The sequence below is a fragment of the Martes martes genome (genome assembly GCF_963455335.1).
Source record: "Martes martes genome assembly, chromosome: 3".
Lineage (NCBI taxonomy): Eukaryota > Metazoa > Chordata > Mammalia > Carnivora > Mustelidae > Martes > Martes martes.
In genome coordinates, this window is record NC_137890.1 from 154,674,820 (window position 1) to 154,692,869 (window position 18,050).

Below are 18,050 nucleotides of genomic sequence, written 5' to 3' on the forward strand. Positions count from 1 at the left end.
GCAAGGGACCTCTAGCAGGAATCCCTGTGATTTTGTCAATGATTTCTCCAGCTCAGATACTTGCAATGCTCATTATTCTGTAAGTTTATGGTGGATGAGACCTGCTACTACGTTGTTATTTGGTGCCTAAAATAGCATATATATCCCCGTGACAATTAAAAAAACCTTTTGCTAACTGTGTGTAAATGCAATTGCTTTCATTTGTAAGCCCCAGGTTTGCTTATTTTATGCGTTTACCTACTTGCGAGGACTTCACAGCTTTATCCAACTGCCAAAGGGGTCCACGGGAGGGTTTAAAGTCCTGCACTGTACCCGCTCCAATCTGCTCCCTGATTTCCATAACCAAATGCTGGGCTTGTGGGCAACCGGGACTCTTCTTCACTTAAAAAAAAAAAAAAATTGCGGCAAAAAACACATAGCGAAAGTCTATCGTCGTCACCCTTTCAAGTGATTCAATACAGTTCTGTAGTGACGCCCATTTATAGTACTGTGCAACCCAACCTAGGACGAGCTCTTTGATGGAAATGCCTGGGTCTTCAAAGTGGAAGATGTTTGTTTCTATTTCAAGTACACTTCAATAAAGCTGAAATTTTTTAAAAAGCAAAAATTTGGGCTAAGTGCAAATATTTTAAATACTTGAGGTTTTAGGGAAATGGACATGAAATTGTAAGATTGTAAAATTGTTTAACTACTGCGCACACACGTTCCAGCAGAGGCCTGCGAGGGGTGGAGGGACAACCCTGCCGGTTGGTCCCCCAGCCCCCTGGAACCCAGCGGTCGGTGGCACTGCCCTCTCGCTCCCGGGCACCTGCTTCTCAGACAATGGCCTGTGTGCTGTTGGGTTTCTCTCTGCTGATGCGGCAGGAGGGCACAGCTGGGGGTGGACGGAGCTTGCACTGGCCACTGCACCAGCTGGGCCTGTTTGCCGCTCCCCCCACTTCCGGCTGCTTCCCTCCTCTTTGAAACCAAGGTCATCATGAAGATGAATTGGAGCAAACCTTTCATAGACCGCAGGTGTGATGCAAAGCCTGGGCACTTGGCGACACTCTCTTTTCCCCTGAATTCAGGTTACCGTTTCAGATGATGCCATTTCAATCTATTTTACATAAAATTGAATTTTATTATAGCATAAATCATGGACCAAACTGACAGCGTTTCCCTCATGGCCAGAAATGAGCTATTAGGGAAATTAATTGCTTTTGATGTACACTTGAGTTCCATCCCGGCCATGTTCTCCCCTTCGAACACTTCCCAAACTGCTGGGTCTGATGCCCTCATCGCTGGCCAAATAGGTCTTACACTGGTTGTAAACCCAGTCTGAAGCCTCTCCTAGGCCCCCTGATAGCCAAGCTATCCACGCTGAGGGACCATTTCTATCAGTCACAGTCAATTCCCTCCCACAATACATTCGCGGCACCAGGCTCTGGGGGTTCAGTAACTCGTTCAGATGCTCGATGACCTCAAGGAGCTCAGTGTGGCTGATGGAGAAGAAAGGAGAGGTGCTCTAGCATGGGGAACAGCTCAAAGGCAAGGAGGGAGGACTGTAGGACTGTGGGAGATGGTCCAGGGAGCAGCTCTGCTGCTGAACGCTTTCGGGGGGCACAGCCAAGCGTGAGAGTGAGCAGGAAGCAGGAGCGGAGTGGCCAGGTGGCGGGAAGGGTGTTGAGTAGTGAGTAGTAAGGAGAGCAAAGGGAGAGAAGGCAAAGACTGAGGTCCCGTTGTGGCAGGAGAAATGCACGGGAGACTACAGGGTGCTGGGATCTGGTGACCACTCGTGGGGAAGGCTGTCCCAGGACCAAGTCTGGGCTTGGCTGCCAGACCAGGTGACAAAGGGCATGGGGAGCTTGGTGATCACAAGCGATTTGGCTCCTGCCCCATGTGACATGACTCTATGACGGTTAAGTGAGGACCAAGCCAGGAATTTATTATGGACAAAATTGTTTTCTTCTCAGGAAAAAAAATTTTTTTTAACCAAATCCTTTTCCTGAATATTTGGTCTTCAAAAACACCTGCCAACACCATAATTTTACACGCAAATGTGACTATTACTTTGAATATCAGAATTAACATTAATAAAGAACTGGAGATTTTTTTTTCTTTTTAATTTTAAGTAGGGTCCATGCCCAGCAGGGAGCCCAACACCGGGCCTGAATTCATGACTGTGAGATAGATCTAGACCTGAGCTAAAGTCAAGAGTTGGATGCTTAACTGACTGAGTCGCCCAGGTGTCTGGAGAACTAGAGATTTTTTTTTTTTTAAAGATATTATTTATTTATTTGTCAGAGAGAGAGGGGGAGAGAGAGCGAGTGAGCGAGCGAGCACAGGCAAAGGCAGAGGGAGAAGCAGGCTCCCTGCCGAGCAAGGAGCCCGATGCGGGACCCGATCCCAGGACGCTACGATCATGACCTGAGCCGAAGGCAGCCGCTCAACCAACTGAGCCACCCAGGCATCCCAGAACTAGAGATTTTAACCAAGCTTCTTAGACCAGACTACAGAATATTCGGTAAAAATACAAAAGTCATCTGCTGAACCAACGGTCATACCGTCCTCGAGGGACGGTTCTTTGGGAAGGGAGCGGTTATGCACAGATGCTTTCACTAGGTTTTATTGTTTTATTTAAAGTTTGGTTGTGTACAGAAAAACACACACACACACTTAATAGGTTAAAATATCCAAATAAAATTTACTGCAACTTTTGTAGAATTTAATTTGTGCTACAAGACATGTTGCATAGGAAACTATTTAAAGCCCCTGAGGAAAAATATCCACGGTTTAAGGTGCGACTGGTTTTGCTTCTTCTTTGGGGAGAAGGCGAGAGATAACCTCTGAAAGAATGATGGTGGAAGAGAGAAGTGGAATTTACGGTGACTTCGTGGGATGATTGGGGAATTGCGTGTCCTGGTTCTTGCAGCATAAAAAAACATAGTGTTTTTCTGTGTGTTCCTAGCCAGCTGATCTTCAGGATCTGAATCAGCAGATACCTAAGAATGTTTCAGCCCAATAGGGATCACCCACTGATCATACTAGGTAATTAACATAACACATCTCAAGACAGCAGATTTAGAGAATGAGGTCCAGGAATCCCAAGTGGCCCACCATCACGCCACACAAGCAGGCTGTGTGTCCTAGCACATACCCAGAATCATCCCTCTCGATCTGCCAGGTAGTTCCTCAGTCCTGTCCCGTACCCCCCCCCCCCCCCCCCGCCAAGCTGCCACCACCACAGCGCGATGGCGGAGCCCAGCACCGTGTGCCCACGCACAGCCACACTGATCAGCAACTGTTAAGGGCATCAGTGCAACGCTCTGAGTCCCTGACTTTCGGTGGGAAACAGTTTCCTTTCTGGAAAACGTTCATCCTGCTTGGAGCCTATTAATCTTTCTCTTGGACAGAAAAAATGTTATTTCCTAGGCCACAGGGGTGTGCCAGGAAGGAACAGGGGCTGAATTTATAATGAATGAAGTGGAGCTGGCTAGTGGCAGCCGGCCCCTCTGTGCACACGCTGGTGCAGGGCTCCCCTCCCCCGCCCCCAGGGAGAAACAGGACAGCGGTGGCTGATGGCTGCGGGGCCCAACGGCTGCGGGAATCACCGCATGGCAAATGGCACCATTCTCAAGAATGACTGACTGCACGCAGGTGGGGGCCAGAACGAACGCCAGCTCCCAGCTGTCTTCTTATCTCATGGGCACCTGCTGGCTCGGGTCCCACTAAAGCTCGAAGAAGGTCTACTGATCATTTACTGTAACACGAGGCAAAGGGACAGAAGAGAATCAAGTCGAGAGGGGGCAGCAGGACCTAGGACACTCTCGGAAAGGATGGGCAAGCGCCGGACTCATCTACTGAAAATCACATTCCTATTTGATTTACCCTTTTTTACAAGTAGAGAGCAAAAGGTGTCCAACACTTGAACAAGCGTCTCTCCGCGTGCTAAGTGTTGAAACACAAAGTGTGGCTGGGAATCACAAATGCCCCCGGTAACCTTTAAATACATATATACATCTGTGACATAATTTAAAAAGGTCTTTATAGAACATAAAAACCTCAACAGCATCCTCTCCTATTAAGGTGTGTGTTTTTTTTTTTTTTTAAACCTTTATGGTCCATTAAAAAAATGAGATACCACCTTTCTCATCTGCCTCCCCCTAAACTTTAAAAAAAGGACTCTTCAATTTAAATTTACACCTAACAAGTAGAAAGCTATGTGATTGGCAATGACCTGCAGTAGAAATTCCCTTCAGGTCCCCCCATCTGGCCCCCACTAGCGATGGAGGAGGGCGGTGGAGCATTGCTGTGTGCTTGGTCCTTGGGTGTGGGCCCAGCCCTAGAGGGACCCCAGATATGTCTGAGCAGCTGGCCCTTCCTCCCTCCCCAGCTGCACGTGACGGCGTGGGCATCCAGGACAGACTGACGGTGCAGGGCCCAGAGCAGCGGTGGGTGTGAGGGAACCCACTCAAATCACGAAGTCATCGTGGTCCACGGGACTGAAGGCAGCTGCTCTCAGAATGTCCAGGGAGTTCACCAGGATCAGAGTCCCAGTGAGGTGTTTCCAGCGCTTGGTGATGGGGTTTTTCATCTTGTCCAGACCTATGTGGAGCTCCTGGATGACGTCCCGGTAGCTGTCCCCGATCTGGTGGCTCCAGGTTAATAAAAAGTCATAGGCGGGTTTCCACATGGCCTGGATGGTGGAGTCGTCCAAGATAAAAGAAGGGAGGAGGGGGAGAAGATGAGTGGACAGCAAGAGATTTGACCTATTCTTCGATCCTATTATTATTCGATCCTATTATGCAGTTCCTTTGCCCATTATTTATGCTTCCCCTGGAAAGAGAGACAAACCCAGAGAACTAGGAGGAACAGACCCTGTCCAGAGCCAGCACATTTCCGAGGAAAGGTGTTTTGTGCAAGAGCAGGTACGTAGCAAAGGGCATCTGAGCAAGCAGGAAGGACTCTCTCCTTAAATCCCTGCAGCACTTTCCAGGTGGGCCATTTCTTTAGAAATTCACTGCGTGAATAAAGGACACCCTTGTTCTGGGATTTCCTCCTTCCTACGTCTCCTGGCCTGAACCCACTTTCCAGAAGCTTAAAGCAACCTCCGCCACCGAGTGAGACTACAAAGAACCTCTGAGCAGGAACCCAAGTTTCACAACACACCAGGTGTTTAGCCAACACAAACCTGGCCAGAGACCGGGCAGAAGTGGCCACAAAGGGCTCTGTTCATGCGCTGCTCCGCCTGACGGAAGGTCCCTGAAGATCGGGACGCGCAGCCAAGTCCTGGGAAGGAGGACACTTACCCCGCTCAGGGAGAGCCTACCCCTTCTCATGTCCACTCACTCATCCCCATCCACATGCTGTCCAGCAGACAGAGCTATGAGTGCATCTCCTCGCCCAGGCTCACCTCGCTATCCACGACCCCGTTCCTGTCCCGGTGCGGAGACTCGTACGCGTCCATCTGCTGCTTGGACACCTTGGCGAGCTTCTCGGCCAACTCCCTCCAGCGCTGCGCCACCTCGACCGCCGTGGTCAGGAGCACGAAGTCCTGGATGAGTCTGACCACCAGGCCCTGGCAGTCCATTTTCAGTAAGGCCTGCGGAGGAAGGAACAGGGCACAGGGCAGGTCAGAGGGCAGGCTCCGGTTTCAAGCAGGGGCAATGGGCTCTTTCCCTCGAAGGTTCTAGGACCTAGAAAGTGCCCCCTGAACTCCGGCATGGCCGACACCCACAGGATGGAAGGAAAGCATTGAGTTTTGCAGGGTGGAGAGGGTTTGCCAGCACTCTCCCCACCAAGTCACGTCCACCTGGAAACTCAGACTGTGTTCGGAAACAGTCTTTGTAGATGCCACTCGTTAACACCAGTTTACAGTGGATTAGGGCAGCCCTCGTCCAATGATTGGTTGTCTTTATAAGGAGAGAGACAGAGACATGTAAGGCCAGAGGACTGTCGGAGCAATTGGGAACCAGAAGCGAGGCCTGGACCAGACGGTCCCTCGGGGCTCCAGGAGGAAGCAGGCCTGCCAACACCCCGAGCCCAGGGAGAGAATATGCCTCTGTTGTCCTGGGCCACCCTGTCTGTGACGTGTTGTCTCGGCAGCCCCAGGATGCTGACCTATGGGGTGAGGGCGGATGGGGGCTGCTGGCCCTGTTTCCGCTCCCTCAGAGCAGCTGGACACAGTGATGCTTCACTGAGATGGACCGGACACCTGGGGCTCAGGGGACCGGACCAGGAGCTAGGCTGGGGGAATGTGCTGCGGGCACCAGCTGGACACAGACATCTGGGCTGTCAGGTTTTAGGGCAAAGTAAAACCCCAGGTGGAAGGGTGGAAGGAGGGTGAGGAGAACGGAGAGGCCCGAGGCTGAACCCAAGGGACCACCATCAGAACACTTTCTGCAATCAACAGGATTGCTCCCTTTGTCAAAGTTGAAAGAACTTTCTAGTGTGTCTTCAGGACAGGAGTCACCAACTGTGGAGAGAATCGGGAGGGAAACAAATGCCCGCCACCCTGGGAAGGAAGGAGGCAAGGGGACGGAGCCTGGCCCAAATCCCCACCTGGCCCCAAGCTTCCTCCCAGGAAAGGGGCCAGATCATGCAAGCTTCCAATGCAGAGCTCAACAGTCCAATGTCTTCTGCGAGACCCCGGGTCGGGGTCTTAAATAACAAAACCAAATCAGCCAGCACAAGCCAGCAGGCCCCCAGGTCCGCCCACCGTGAGGTGCAAAAGGGCCTCAAAGGCCCCCTGGAGACAGTTTCCCGGGCCCTCGGACAGGTGAGCCTCAGCCTGGAGAGGCTAGAAGCAGAACAAGTCACCTGGTGTTCTTTCTGTCCTTCTGGGCTCTGTCTGGGTACCTGCTGCTGTCGCTCCAAGACTCCAAGAGCACATGCTGGAACAACCAGCCCAGCAGCCCCTTCCTGACTGAGCCGGACACGCAGCTCCTGTGAGAACTTTGTCCACTGTTCTGCGAAGATGGCGGGCGGCACTGACTGAACGCAGCTACCGTCTGCTGGGTCCCTGACGGAGACGGGGTGTCCCCATCTACGTTTCATGTTGACCCTGGGGGAGCTTAGCAAGATGGAGGAACGGTGACTTTTCTGGCAATGCATTCTGGCCGAACGCCTGAGCTGCACGCCCCAGCCCTGTAACCTCTGCAGTTTGCAGCAGGGGTGATGGGTCCCTCTGGTGGCGGCTAGCTGGAACTGCGGCGGGCCGGAAGGGGGCGTGAGGGTCCCGTGGTCCTGTTTGGGTTGGTTTTGTTGTGCTCTGGAATAAGCCAAGAGGACTGATCTCCTAGGGTGAGCCGGGCAGGGGCTCATCCACTCCTCAGAACCCCTGTGAGGCAGGCGCCAGGCTTACCCCAGTTTGCAGACAAAGCTGAGAGAGCGACGGAGAGGCCCGACACCTGCAGGTGGCCTGTCCAGGGTCCCTGAGGGGACAGAGGTGGAGGCAGGCCTTTGCCCAAATTCTGCGGGCACTCACTCACTCCTCGACGTCAGGGACGGAACCAAAGAAAACACGGGTCTGGACTATGTGACTTTTCAACTCTATATATTTCAGAAAAGGGTCCCTTTTTTTCTGAATTTTGAGGCATTCAAGTGATGTTGTTTAAAAAAAAAATCAGTAGATTTACTACTGATCTACTAAAAAATTAGTAGATCCGTGCTTCAGAGGATCTAAACACACGCATGTCCCTGTGTGTGGCAGGGGGACGTGTGATACCCTGGTCGGACTCTGGATTTAAATTGTTGCAGTGTGGTGAGGCTGGAGCCCCAAAGGTGCTGAGGCAAGCGGGTCCCCTCCCCGACAGAGCAGACGGTCAGTCCCTCCGCGTCTGCACTCAGCTTTTGCCCGTGGCATCCCAGCTCTGGAGGCGGCCTCCTTTTCTAGGAAACAATGCACCAGAGTCACGCTTCCTACTGGGGTCGTCCCTGGCGGGAGTGATGACAATGGCTCTGTCCCCTGGGCCACAGGCGAGGACCAGGGCTCCACTGTGAGGAGCAGGATGAACTCAAGGACGGAGGCACCTTCATTTACTAATTTCAGCTCTGCTCACACTTGGATGAGCCAGTGCGGGTTTCAATGGCCCCAGAGCAGCCACACCACCACCCATGGGGCATTTAGGCTTTTTTTTAAGGGCATACTGTGGGTGCTACCGGGTCCTAGCAGTGGAAAGCTTCCAGCAGGAGGCTCGGGCTCCTTTCCCCGTAGCTTCCTCTTTAATTTTCACACACACGCAAATGCCCGCAGGTAATCCCAGAAAATCCCATTTGAAACGAGGCTGACCCTGGCAGCAATCTGACAGAGCGAACGGGAATTTGAGCCAGGTGGCCAAACCTGTTAGACCCAGCGCTAGACAGGGCAGAGGTTTCAGCTCTGCGGGCCCTGCAGTCTCTGTCACAAGCCCCTGCATCGGCGGGTGTGGGGTTAAAGCAGCACAGACGGTGTGGGAAGCAGCAGGCATGGCTCAGTCCGGTGTGACCTCACTTACGAAAGCAGGTGGCCAGGAGCCAGTCTGCCAGGCCCCGTTTTAGGAATTACTCTTATGAAAAGAGTAATGAGGTATCCTTTCGGTTTTGCTGTATGGTCCTCCCACCCATGCTTCTGTTCCCAAGACATGCAAACATGAGAAGATCCCCAGGAACCCCCACAGGCGCAGTGGCTAGCTAACTGCCCTCTTTCTGGGGGGATCAGGGGCTTTTCGCCTGACTCTCGGAGAATCACCCCACACCGTCCTCTCTAGCCCCACCCCAGCCCCCGAATCTCCCAGTTCACCCCTCATTTCCATCAGCTTGGGCTTTATTCCGCTCCTGGAAACAGCTGCCCTTCCCTTGATGTGTGTCCTAGAGGAACCTTCTCTTTCTCAGAGAACCTTCTCCAAAGAGTCCGCCCCTGGACTCAGATGCCCAGCGGCTCCAGCCCAGCCCTGAGCGCCCAACACCGTCCCCTCCCCTCGGCAGGCCTGCCCACGCCCATGACTGCTCCCTCCTTGCCCTCGCTCCCTCCCCACCCTCGCCAACTGCCCATCCCTCCCCAGCCAGCCCTTTCCTTCAGTGCCGTCATAGTTCCCGGTACAAACACACACAAGCACGTGTTTGGCACCAGACGCAGCAGAAGACGCGGTGAAGAATTTCACCGTCCCAAGAGCAAGGAACAGGCTCTGCTTCCTCCCCTTCGTGAAGAAAACAAAGGTCCCAACGGGGAGCCCAAGGTTGGCAAATGGGAGGAGGGGTCTCGGGACAGTCCATCGCCACAGTAACAGCACCTGCCACCCACTTCCTGTCACTCCCAGCTGTGTACTCCCCAGCGACAAAACCATTTTCCATTGAAGACCAAACAAAACCTGGGATGAGCCAAGACAGCTGTGCAAACACAGGCCCCTGAAGCTCTTAAGGTCCACACCACTGGGCCCGCGGCAAGAAAACACCGCTTCTCACCCATGATGCCGTGAAAGAGTGGCCATGGGCCCCGCGGCCGACCAGCACGGGAGCGGGGAAAGCACACTGCAGCCAGAAACGGAAGGCCTGATTGCAAGAGGCGCCCCTCTGATGGCTTCGAAGCGTGAGAAGCGGACTGGAGGCTGAGCGGCCCAGGCAATCTCCGCACCAACCTGGAAGGGCGGCCCCGCCCGGCAGTCCTCGGATCTGGCTGCACCTCTCACCTCTGATAAAAAGGAGCTGCCCATTCGTCTCCCCTAATACACGTAGATCTAGAAACGAGTATCTAGAAAATGGGGTCCTCCGCCCGCAGGCGCTCTCCTGATGTTCTGCGGGAATGATACTTGGAGCGGGGTTCCCGGCGGGACGGGCAGCTGCTTTCGAGGGGCTCACGGGCTGTGGGGTGTGGCAAGGCGCAGGGATGCGCCTGGATCCAGCTTGGCTCCCCTTCTCTTCTCCTAAACACTGTACCCCTCTCTGTACCTACAGAGCAAAGCTCGAGTGTGATCCGGTGCGGGTGGCCCCACACCCCACGTACCAACCTTCCTGGATCACTGTGTGGTCTCTGTCTGCCCCCATCTCTGCTCTCCGGGACCCTGGTCCTGCTCACGCTGTGCCTTCAACCTGGCAGCCCCCCACCTCGGCGAGTGGGCTTCTGCACCAGTACAAGCCCCCACCCTCGGGCCTGCTCACCTTTCCCTGGTCTACACAGGGGGCTCCCGGCAAGCGTGTCCTGCACTCATGCACATCACTCCATGCCTCGCTCACATCAAGGACCCGTGCCCTTGGGAAGCCCAGGAGCCAGCGTCACCCCTGCACACACAGGCAGCTCGGAAACACTTGCACTGCTGTCTGTGGCGGCTCCTCTTTGCTCTGTGTTAAGAAGCTTCCATCCCGTACCTTCCACTCAGTGATCCTTGAGGACCCCTTCCTGACCTCTCCCCAACACGCCGCCACAAGTCCTACCGGCAGAGGTCTCCCGGGGCTCCGTCCACCCTGGCTATTTGCCTCACTCAGTGCCAATCTTGCCCACTCCCTGCAGTAGCCCCGCATTGCCCCTCCCCTCCCCGCCGCATTCAGTCCGGCCTGGGGGGCACAGTCGGCGGGGTGGCCGTCCTCTGGCACCAATGGTCGCGGCTTCCACCACAAGGCAAGGGGACGGGGCGGGGCGGGGGGGCGGCATTCCCTGGCGGTGGTTGCATAGTCTGGGTGGGAAAGGGTAGGCAGGGGCACACCAGGAAGTCCACGGGCTTGTGCAAGATGCCCCTCAAAGCCATGCAATGATGGCAGGAGGGAAGGCACCCGGAGAACAAGAGCAGAAGCACGGTCTGACCACAGGATGCGGCTCAGGTTCTTGGGGCCCGACGGGCGGGCGTTCATGCTTTCTTTAATTCCTCTAACGTCTGAGTCTTTCCCGTGCCTGTCTCTTGCGGCGTTTATATCTGATGAGGTCAAGAGCAAGAACACGAACTCGAGGCAGCAAGGCCATCTGGGTCTGGGGAAAGCACAGCGCAGACAGTGATCTGGGCCGATGAAGCAGGGCACGGAAAAGGTCTGAGGGCACGACCTGTGGGCTGGCACTGGGGGATGTGAAGAGCCTCTGTCTGGAGTCCGCGGGGCAGAGTTCCAGGCTGAGGGAGCAGCGTGGGCACAGGCCTGACCCCCCTCAGATGGCGGGAGGACAGAACGATGTTCTCCCTTCCCATCTCCCTGCAAACCTACAATCCCAAACCTTCACCCCTTCCCGTGGGTTCACTGTTTCCAGACCAGGGAGTCCCATCTGAACGGAAAACCGTGCCACCACGTGAAGGGCCGTGACGGCCGCAGGGTAGGCAGACCCCCCGAGGCTGCGGGAAGCCACCGCTCAGAGACTCAAGCATGGCGAGAAATGGAACCTGGCTTCCAGCGACCCCTGAAACACACGGGGACAAATCAGCCTGTGATTTCCAGACGTTCAGCCGACATTCTAATCTAGCCGCTCTCAGACTGGCAACGGATTTAGTCCAGGAGACGAATGAGGGAGAACACTGCAAACCTCTGAGCAGACCCGGCTAGGGCAGGGAGAGACCCCCATGCCTCAGGACGGGAGCCCAGGGACGGCCCCCAAAACATGTGCTGTCAGAGAAGGCCCCCACATGGAAGAGGAAGAGCCACCACTTAAGTCTGGAAAGACCTGAAAGGAGATGGCGGAATGTGGATAAGCAAAGGGCCTCCCTTGTCATCACTCCTCCCCAGCTGGGAAGGGCTGCTCCCACTGTTCCCTTCCCCACCTCCGGCCACTGGAGGTGAGGGCGTCTTAGGCTGTAATGAAGGAGCCATCAGTGTTGTTTACGTTCATGAAAGCACCCGATTTTATAACCTATAGCGAATCGTAGTTCGAGGGCCCAGAGAGGGATGTGCACTCCTGCCCACTGCGCCCGGTCCATCCAAGGGGACACCGGCCTTGCTGGGTTTGCCACAGCTCAGGGGCAAGGGGAGGGGCCTCCTGCAGGGAGCGGGTGGGGATGCAGCCCCGCCTCTCCCCAGCCAGCAGTGGACTGTATCCCTTCTGGCTCCTGGCTCCCAGGACAGCCGAGAGCTCCATGTGCCACGGATGGACCTCAGTGGCATGCCGACGTCAACACGGGCATGCTCAGACACACGCATACCCGGCTCATCCATTCCCACAGCTGCTCTCGCCGCATGGCGGTTGGGAGAGCACAGGTGGCAGAAATTTTGAGGCACTGAGACTCACCTCTTACAAAAGTCAGGAGGCAAAAAGAGTGTGTGGAGCCTGGGGGAGCAAGGAAGGAACGCTAATGACCAAATCACAAGAGTTTCCACAGGAAGAAGCCCAGGGACAGGTCCCCATTGGGAAGATGGGGAAGGAGACAGAGGATGCTTCTGCCACGGAGAGAACGTCCACCAGATGCAAGGCGGGATGCCAAGAGGGTACTGTCAAGCTTCTGCAGGTCAGTGCTCTATGACAGGCCACGAGAAGCACATAGTTGGGAGAGGGGGGCAGAGCCCAGGCTGTGAGAGGCTGTGGGGGAGTTGAGCGAATGCTTTCCCAGGTGGCTAGAGGCCTGGGCGTGTCACATGGTATGACACCAACCTCGCCCTCTCCTAGTCTCAGAATTGCAATTCCCAGCCGTGCCAGAGAAACAGAGGCCGTCCTCAATCCCTACTCACACACACACAAAAAGGAGGCAGAGAAAGAAATGTGGAAACCTCGAGGATAGGGAATCTACTATCAAAGTAAAGATAAAATTTGGGGCGGCAGTTCTGAAAGTCACAGTCCTAGATCCTGGTGGGAATCTGATGAAATGCGGATCTTCTCCCAAGACATCAAAACAGAGGCAAACTGGAGCGAGAGTCTCCCTGTGCCCCCCACTCCTACCGGGCCCTGAGGGGTCCATCAGAGACCTCAAGAAGCTCGAGAATCCAGCAGGAAGCCACCTGAACGGTGCTCTCCGTGGTGGCTCTTGAGTCGTCTGGGGCTTCCCAAAGCTCCCCTCAAACGCCCTCCAGGTGCACGTGCACACTTAATCCCTGCGTGTTCTGGAGAGCGAAGACGCGCCCGGACGTTGGCCCAGTGATTCATCAAACCCACACCCCAGTGTGCAGGGAGAGGCGCTGAGCGCGGACTGGGCCCCGGGCTCCCCGCTGAGCACTCACCATCATGAGCTCCTTCTGGAAGGATTTGCGGTCTTTGTTCTCCGTGTTGTTACAGTCCTCCTTCAGCTTCTCCAGAACCGAAGCCACACGCTCGGGCTCACTGTCCAGCTCCGCGCGGCAGAAGAAGGTGAGCGGCAGGTTCCCGTAGCCCAGGGCGTCGGCGAAGGAGCGCCAGCTGCTGATGTTCTCCATGAGCAGGGTCCTGACGGAGGCGTAGATGTAGGTGAGGAACTTACACGGCCGCAGGATCTGCTCCAGCAGCACCGACGTGCTCAGCTCGGGCCCCGAGAGGAGGCTCGGCCTGGCCCTGCCCACCACCAGCACGTTCTTGGCGTGCACCAGGCCGACTTTGCCCTGGTGATAGCCGATGTACCACTCCTTGGTCCACAGCTGCCCCTTCAGCCGGATCTTCTCCTCGCTGAGCAGGGCGATGGCGTCGCCCTTCTTGTACTCCAGCAGGTAGTGGTTCTTGCTCTGCCGCACCACCGTCTTGAGCAGTTTGCCGAACTTGAGGCTGGACACCGGGCGGTCCTGAAACGTTGGGTACTTGGTGGTGGCGGCGAACGGGGACAAGATGATTTTCCCGACCTCGTTCTTCTTGAGGAACCGCCTCTGCCCGGACGGCTTGATGGCACTTTTAGGGGGAGGCTGGGGGGTCTGGACGCAAAACTGGGTCAGGATGGCCTCCTGGTCGCCTTTCACCTGGACCCGCAGGGTGAAGTCGGACAGCTCGCTGGCATTCTGGCAGGTGACGGGGAAGATGAGGCGGCTCACCTTGCCCAGCTTCATCTGGAATCCCCTGACCACTCTGGCCTGCTCACTGCCCTTGACCTCGTAATTGGTCATGTTGGAAAACATGCAGACGTGCAGGTCCTGGGGCCTGGACAGGACAAACTGGTGTTTACCCCAGAGCTGCAGGGCCACGGGGGCAGGGCAGGGGGCCTGGCGGGTGACCTCACTGACCATCAGCGTCTTTGGGGCACAGTCATGCCCGAAAAGGGTCACCACGGTCTTGAAGGATGGGTGAATGTGTTTGGGGCCATAGAGCCCCACGGTGATCTTTTTATTGATGAAGTCCCACACCGTGGAAGGGTAGAGAATGTTTGGGCCATGGGCAACGATGGCCAGGTACATGCAGGGCTCCAGGTTGTCCAGCTGGACCTGGACCGTGTCCCCGTAGCTGTAGGTGAGAGGGATGGGGACATAGGGCCCTTCCTTCAAGTCACTCCGCAGGCACTGGAGGCCCACCGTGCTTTTGCTGAAAATGTCGTTTTTCACCTCGGCCGACACTTTCATCTCCAGGATGATGTGGGTTCTCACCTCCAGGGTGCTCAGCTTCACCTCCAGCACCGGGCTGACGCTGCTGCACCGGTCACTGTTGAGCTCCAGCGGGGGGTCCAGCAGCGCTTTCATGGCGATCTGTTGCGTCTCACCAGGGGCCACGTGGCCTTCAGGCACGTGGATGCTAATGTTGGTGTCAGGCAGCTGCACGGCACCCCCCGAGCTGTCCAGCTTGCACGCGATGCTCGTCTCCAGCGCCTGGGTCTGGCCCCAGCCTGGGCTCTGGCCCAGCAAGTCCAGATCGTGGCAGGAGCGGGCCAGCTTCCGGTGGCTCAGCCAGGCGGCTCGGAAGTCCTCCCGGCTCTGGAACTGCTCTGGGGCCGGGGACTTCAGGCCCGTGAAGAACCCTGCTGAGTCGGGGGCGTCTGACTTTGCCTGCAGGACCGACAGCTCTGACAGGCTGTAGGAGCGCTTGCTCCGGAAGAACGGGTTGTCCCGCTTGCCGGGCGCCTCTGCCTGGACGCGGTTCGCGGCCGGCAGCTCGTCGAAGATGTTCCCGGTGCTGTTGGTAGTGGCGGAGCTGGACTCCGTGAACGAGGACACGCCTGGATCAAAAAGCAGCAGATCCACGGTGCTTCTGGGGGTCAGCCCGTCCACACTGGGCGTCGCCGGCACATTCCCGTTCAGAAACGGGTTTGTCTGGACCCCGTTCCAGAAAGGGTTATTACTGTAGGTTTTGCTGGACCCCTTGTCATCCGTCCACCCCCCGAGCAGGTCTAGCTCCTTGGCCACCTCGTCTGGGCTGTCCGGAAGATTGTCGATCACCCCGCTGTCGCTCAGAGTGGAGTTCCGGTAGTTTAGGGGCTGCACGTAGGAGGAGGGGATGTAGCCCATCTCCGTGGTGTTGTGAGCATACCACCACTCCCCGCCGGATGTGTCCAGGACGTAGAGGTGGTCCCCCTTGGAGAACTTCAGCGTGGTGAAGTTGGTGGGGCAGTAGTCCTTGATTGCGATGACTTCCTTTGCGTTTCCAAAAGGTGTGGGATTGTCTACTAGCAAGGCACTGGGAGAAGGCACTGCGTAAAACACAAAGAGACAGGTGGTGAGGGCGAGGCCCACAGGCGTGCAGGGCACTGAGCAGAGTGACCCACTGCCTGTGGCTGGGGACGGGCAATGAAGAGCTTCCAAAGCAGCTCTCAGTGTTTGTGAGCGGGTGACACCCTCTGCCTTCAACACAGAACATGTGAGCGGGGTGGGGGAAGGTTCCTTGACGAGCTGAACCCATCTCCACCAAACTAAGCCTTTTGAGGCCAGCCTCCTTCAGCCTCCTTTAAATAATCACTCAGAATGACAACTTGGAAACCGCCTCTCCCGTATACCTGGAAAAACAATGGTTTTATGTCTCGTGGCAGTCACGTTATTTCTGAGCCAATGCTCAGAAAAACCCCGACGCTTTGAACAGTGACTCGAGCTAATTTCTGGTTCGCACCATTCAACTACACAGGTTATGGAGGTCAACAGCGGTCGGAGTGGCCAAAGTCAGTCATCTCAACCAGGCGTGTGTGTCTTTGAACAGTAAGGGATAATCAAATACCGAAGTATTTTCTCTCCCTCTCATACACAACAGACTATGTCCAGAGGCTGCAGAAAGTTCCTTCGGAGAGGACTAAGTTCCCACCCCAAGTGTGCCTTGTGTCACAGAGATTATTGATATTCTGGGGTCCTGTAACTAACAACTGGAAGACAGGCCCGTGTGTTTAGTGGAACTACCCCCACATCGTCTCTAATACATGATTAAGTCAACACACGCTCTGGTCTATCAAACAGGCCCTCCAGAACACCTGCCAGTTTCCTTTTCCTCTGAAAACAAATAATGAAAACTGAATTGAATTTCCTTAGGCAAGTCTTGGAAAATAAAGCAGGAAGTTCCTATTTCCATGAACCAGGTTAGAGGGATATCACCTGGGCGGTGAACGCTGTCCCTTGCCACCCTCCGTGTGGGGTGCTGGCGGGGAATCTGGCCCTGGGCTCACTGCGCCTCGGCTGTAATCCAGGTCCTGAGAAGCCGTGTGGCCTCAGAAGCTGAGCTTCTTCCCTCCGCGGGCTCTGCTGAAGATTAGGTTTTCTGATAGCGTCCTTAGCATAAAGATGCTTAGCCCCAGGTAAGGACCCACAAAGGGTTATTATGTTCAAGTGGACCTATCTACCACCTCCTAATTTTATTTTCTCCATGGCACTTCTCATTAACCGATACATCACATACATACATTTTTTCTGTGGGCAGAGCTATGTTGCCCCACTAACGTGGAAGCTCCCTTAGGGTCTGTTTTGCTCACAGTGGTAATCCTGGAAGACAGCCTGTCACATAGCAGGTGTTCAACAAATATTCTTGGGATGAATGTTCATCTCACAGGCACGTGACAGAGAGCCTTTATCCACGTTATGGGGCCAAGGTGTTCTCCCTGGGTGTGCCCCAAACAGAAATCGCTTACAGTGAAGGGAGGGGAGTGAATAAAACACCAAGAAAAAGAGAATGCCTTTGAGGGAGAGATGGTGGGACAGGGGATGGGTCAGGCTAGGGTCAGGGGACAAAAGGATCTTTCCCCGTTTGTTTTCCAGGCACCGTCTCCAGTAATATAAACCACTTTTTGTTTCTTTGACACGTCTAATGAAAATGTCACATAAAAATTAAAACCAAATGAAAATCAGAGAGCTTGCCAGCTATTAAAATCTTGTTAGAATCCCTCAGAAGTTATATCCCTATTATGTTCCCCGCAACAATTCCCTTAGAGTAATATTTTTAAAATTAAAACCCAAAAGCTATTAAGCAGGCTTTGTATATAAGCCTAAGAAAATGTATCAGTGCAAATTATCACTTTAGTTTCACCAGACTGAAGAATAAAAATGGGCTCACTTAAAATTCCAAGCACTCTCCTTAGCAAAGAAGCAGTAACACATTTCACTCAAGGATCGGGCTCACCCAGTGGGAAATGGTGCTCCTCCCTGCTGGGCCGCTCCGTGGAGGAGGACTCTGGTGTGAGCTCCTTCCAGATGGGTCCCTCCATCAGTCACCTGTCACAGGGCACCCGGGGACACCAGGTGGGCATCCACCCAATCAAATGCAGAAGAATCCTTATCAAATCCCATCTTAATGAATTCTGAGGAGCACTGCCCAGATTCACAGCTATCCTTGATTTTAATACAAAAAAAAAAAAAATCCGTGTGTCACAAAGCACTGAGTCCTACAGTTTTTACCCCGTTGCCTCAGTTTTGGTGCAGGTGAAATGCTAACGGGGGGTGGAAGTCTTCACAGCGGGCAGTTTGGTTGGAACAAATCCCCATCTTGAAGCCTGTTGTCCATCGGGCAGAGCTGCCTTGCGAAGTGGGTCCAGTGGCTCTGTGGGCATCACGCCCTCGGCTAACCAGCCAAGCTGGCGTCCCGAGCTGTTTCGTTTGTCTTTCCCCATAATCGTGGTGTTCTGTTAGGTCCCTAACACCTCTCAGGTCATCGTCATTATTTAAAAAATTCAGCTCTCTCATTTCAAGACCCCAGCCCAAATCCCACAAACGATGCTCCCCGTTTCCAGCTTTAAGCACGATTACCTGGGCTATCAAGTAAGAAGACGATGCCCTTTACCAGCCTGTGAAAAACGAAGGGTCCCATTATTTATGGCAATTCCTGATAACAGTGC

General features: G+C 54.6%; 1 protein-coding gene across 1 annotated transcript in view; it reads right to left on the reverse strand.

Annotated features, from left to right (window-relative positions):
* Positions 1–2,660: 2,660 nt before the first annotated feature.
* The window catches only part of SH3BP4 (SH3 domain binding protein 4), an 82,536-nt gene continuing 67,146 nt past the window's right edge, over positions 2,661–18,050 (reverse strand). The window contains exons 4-6 of the mRNA XM_080797855.1: positions 13,078–15,434; positions 5,393–5,581; positions 2,661–4,675 (exon numbers count right to left, since the gene is read on the reverse strand). Of these exons, the coding sequence (XP_080653981.1) occupies positions 4,451–4,675; positions 5,393–5,581; positions 13,078–15,434 (2,771 nt within the window). The 3' untranslated portion in view covers positions 2,661–4,450. The remainder of the gene's footprint in view (positions 4,676–5,392; positions 5,582–13,077; positions 15,435–18,050) is intronic.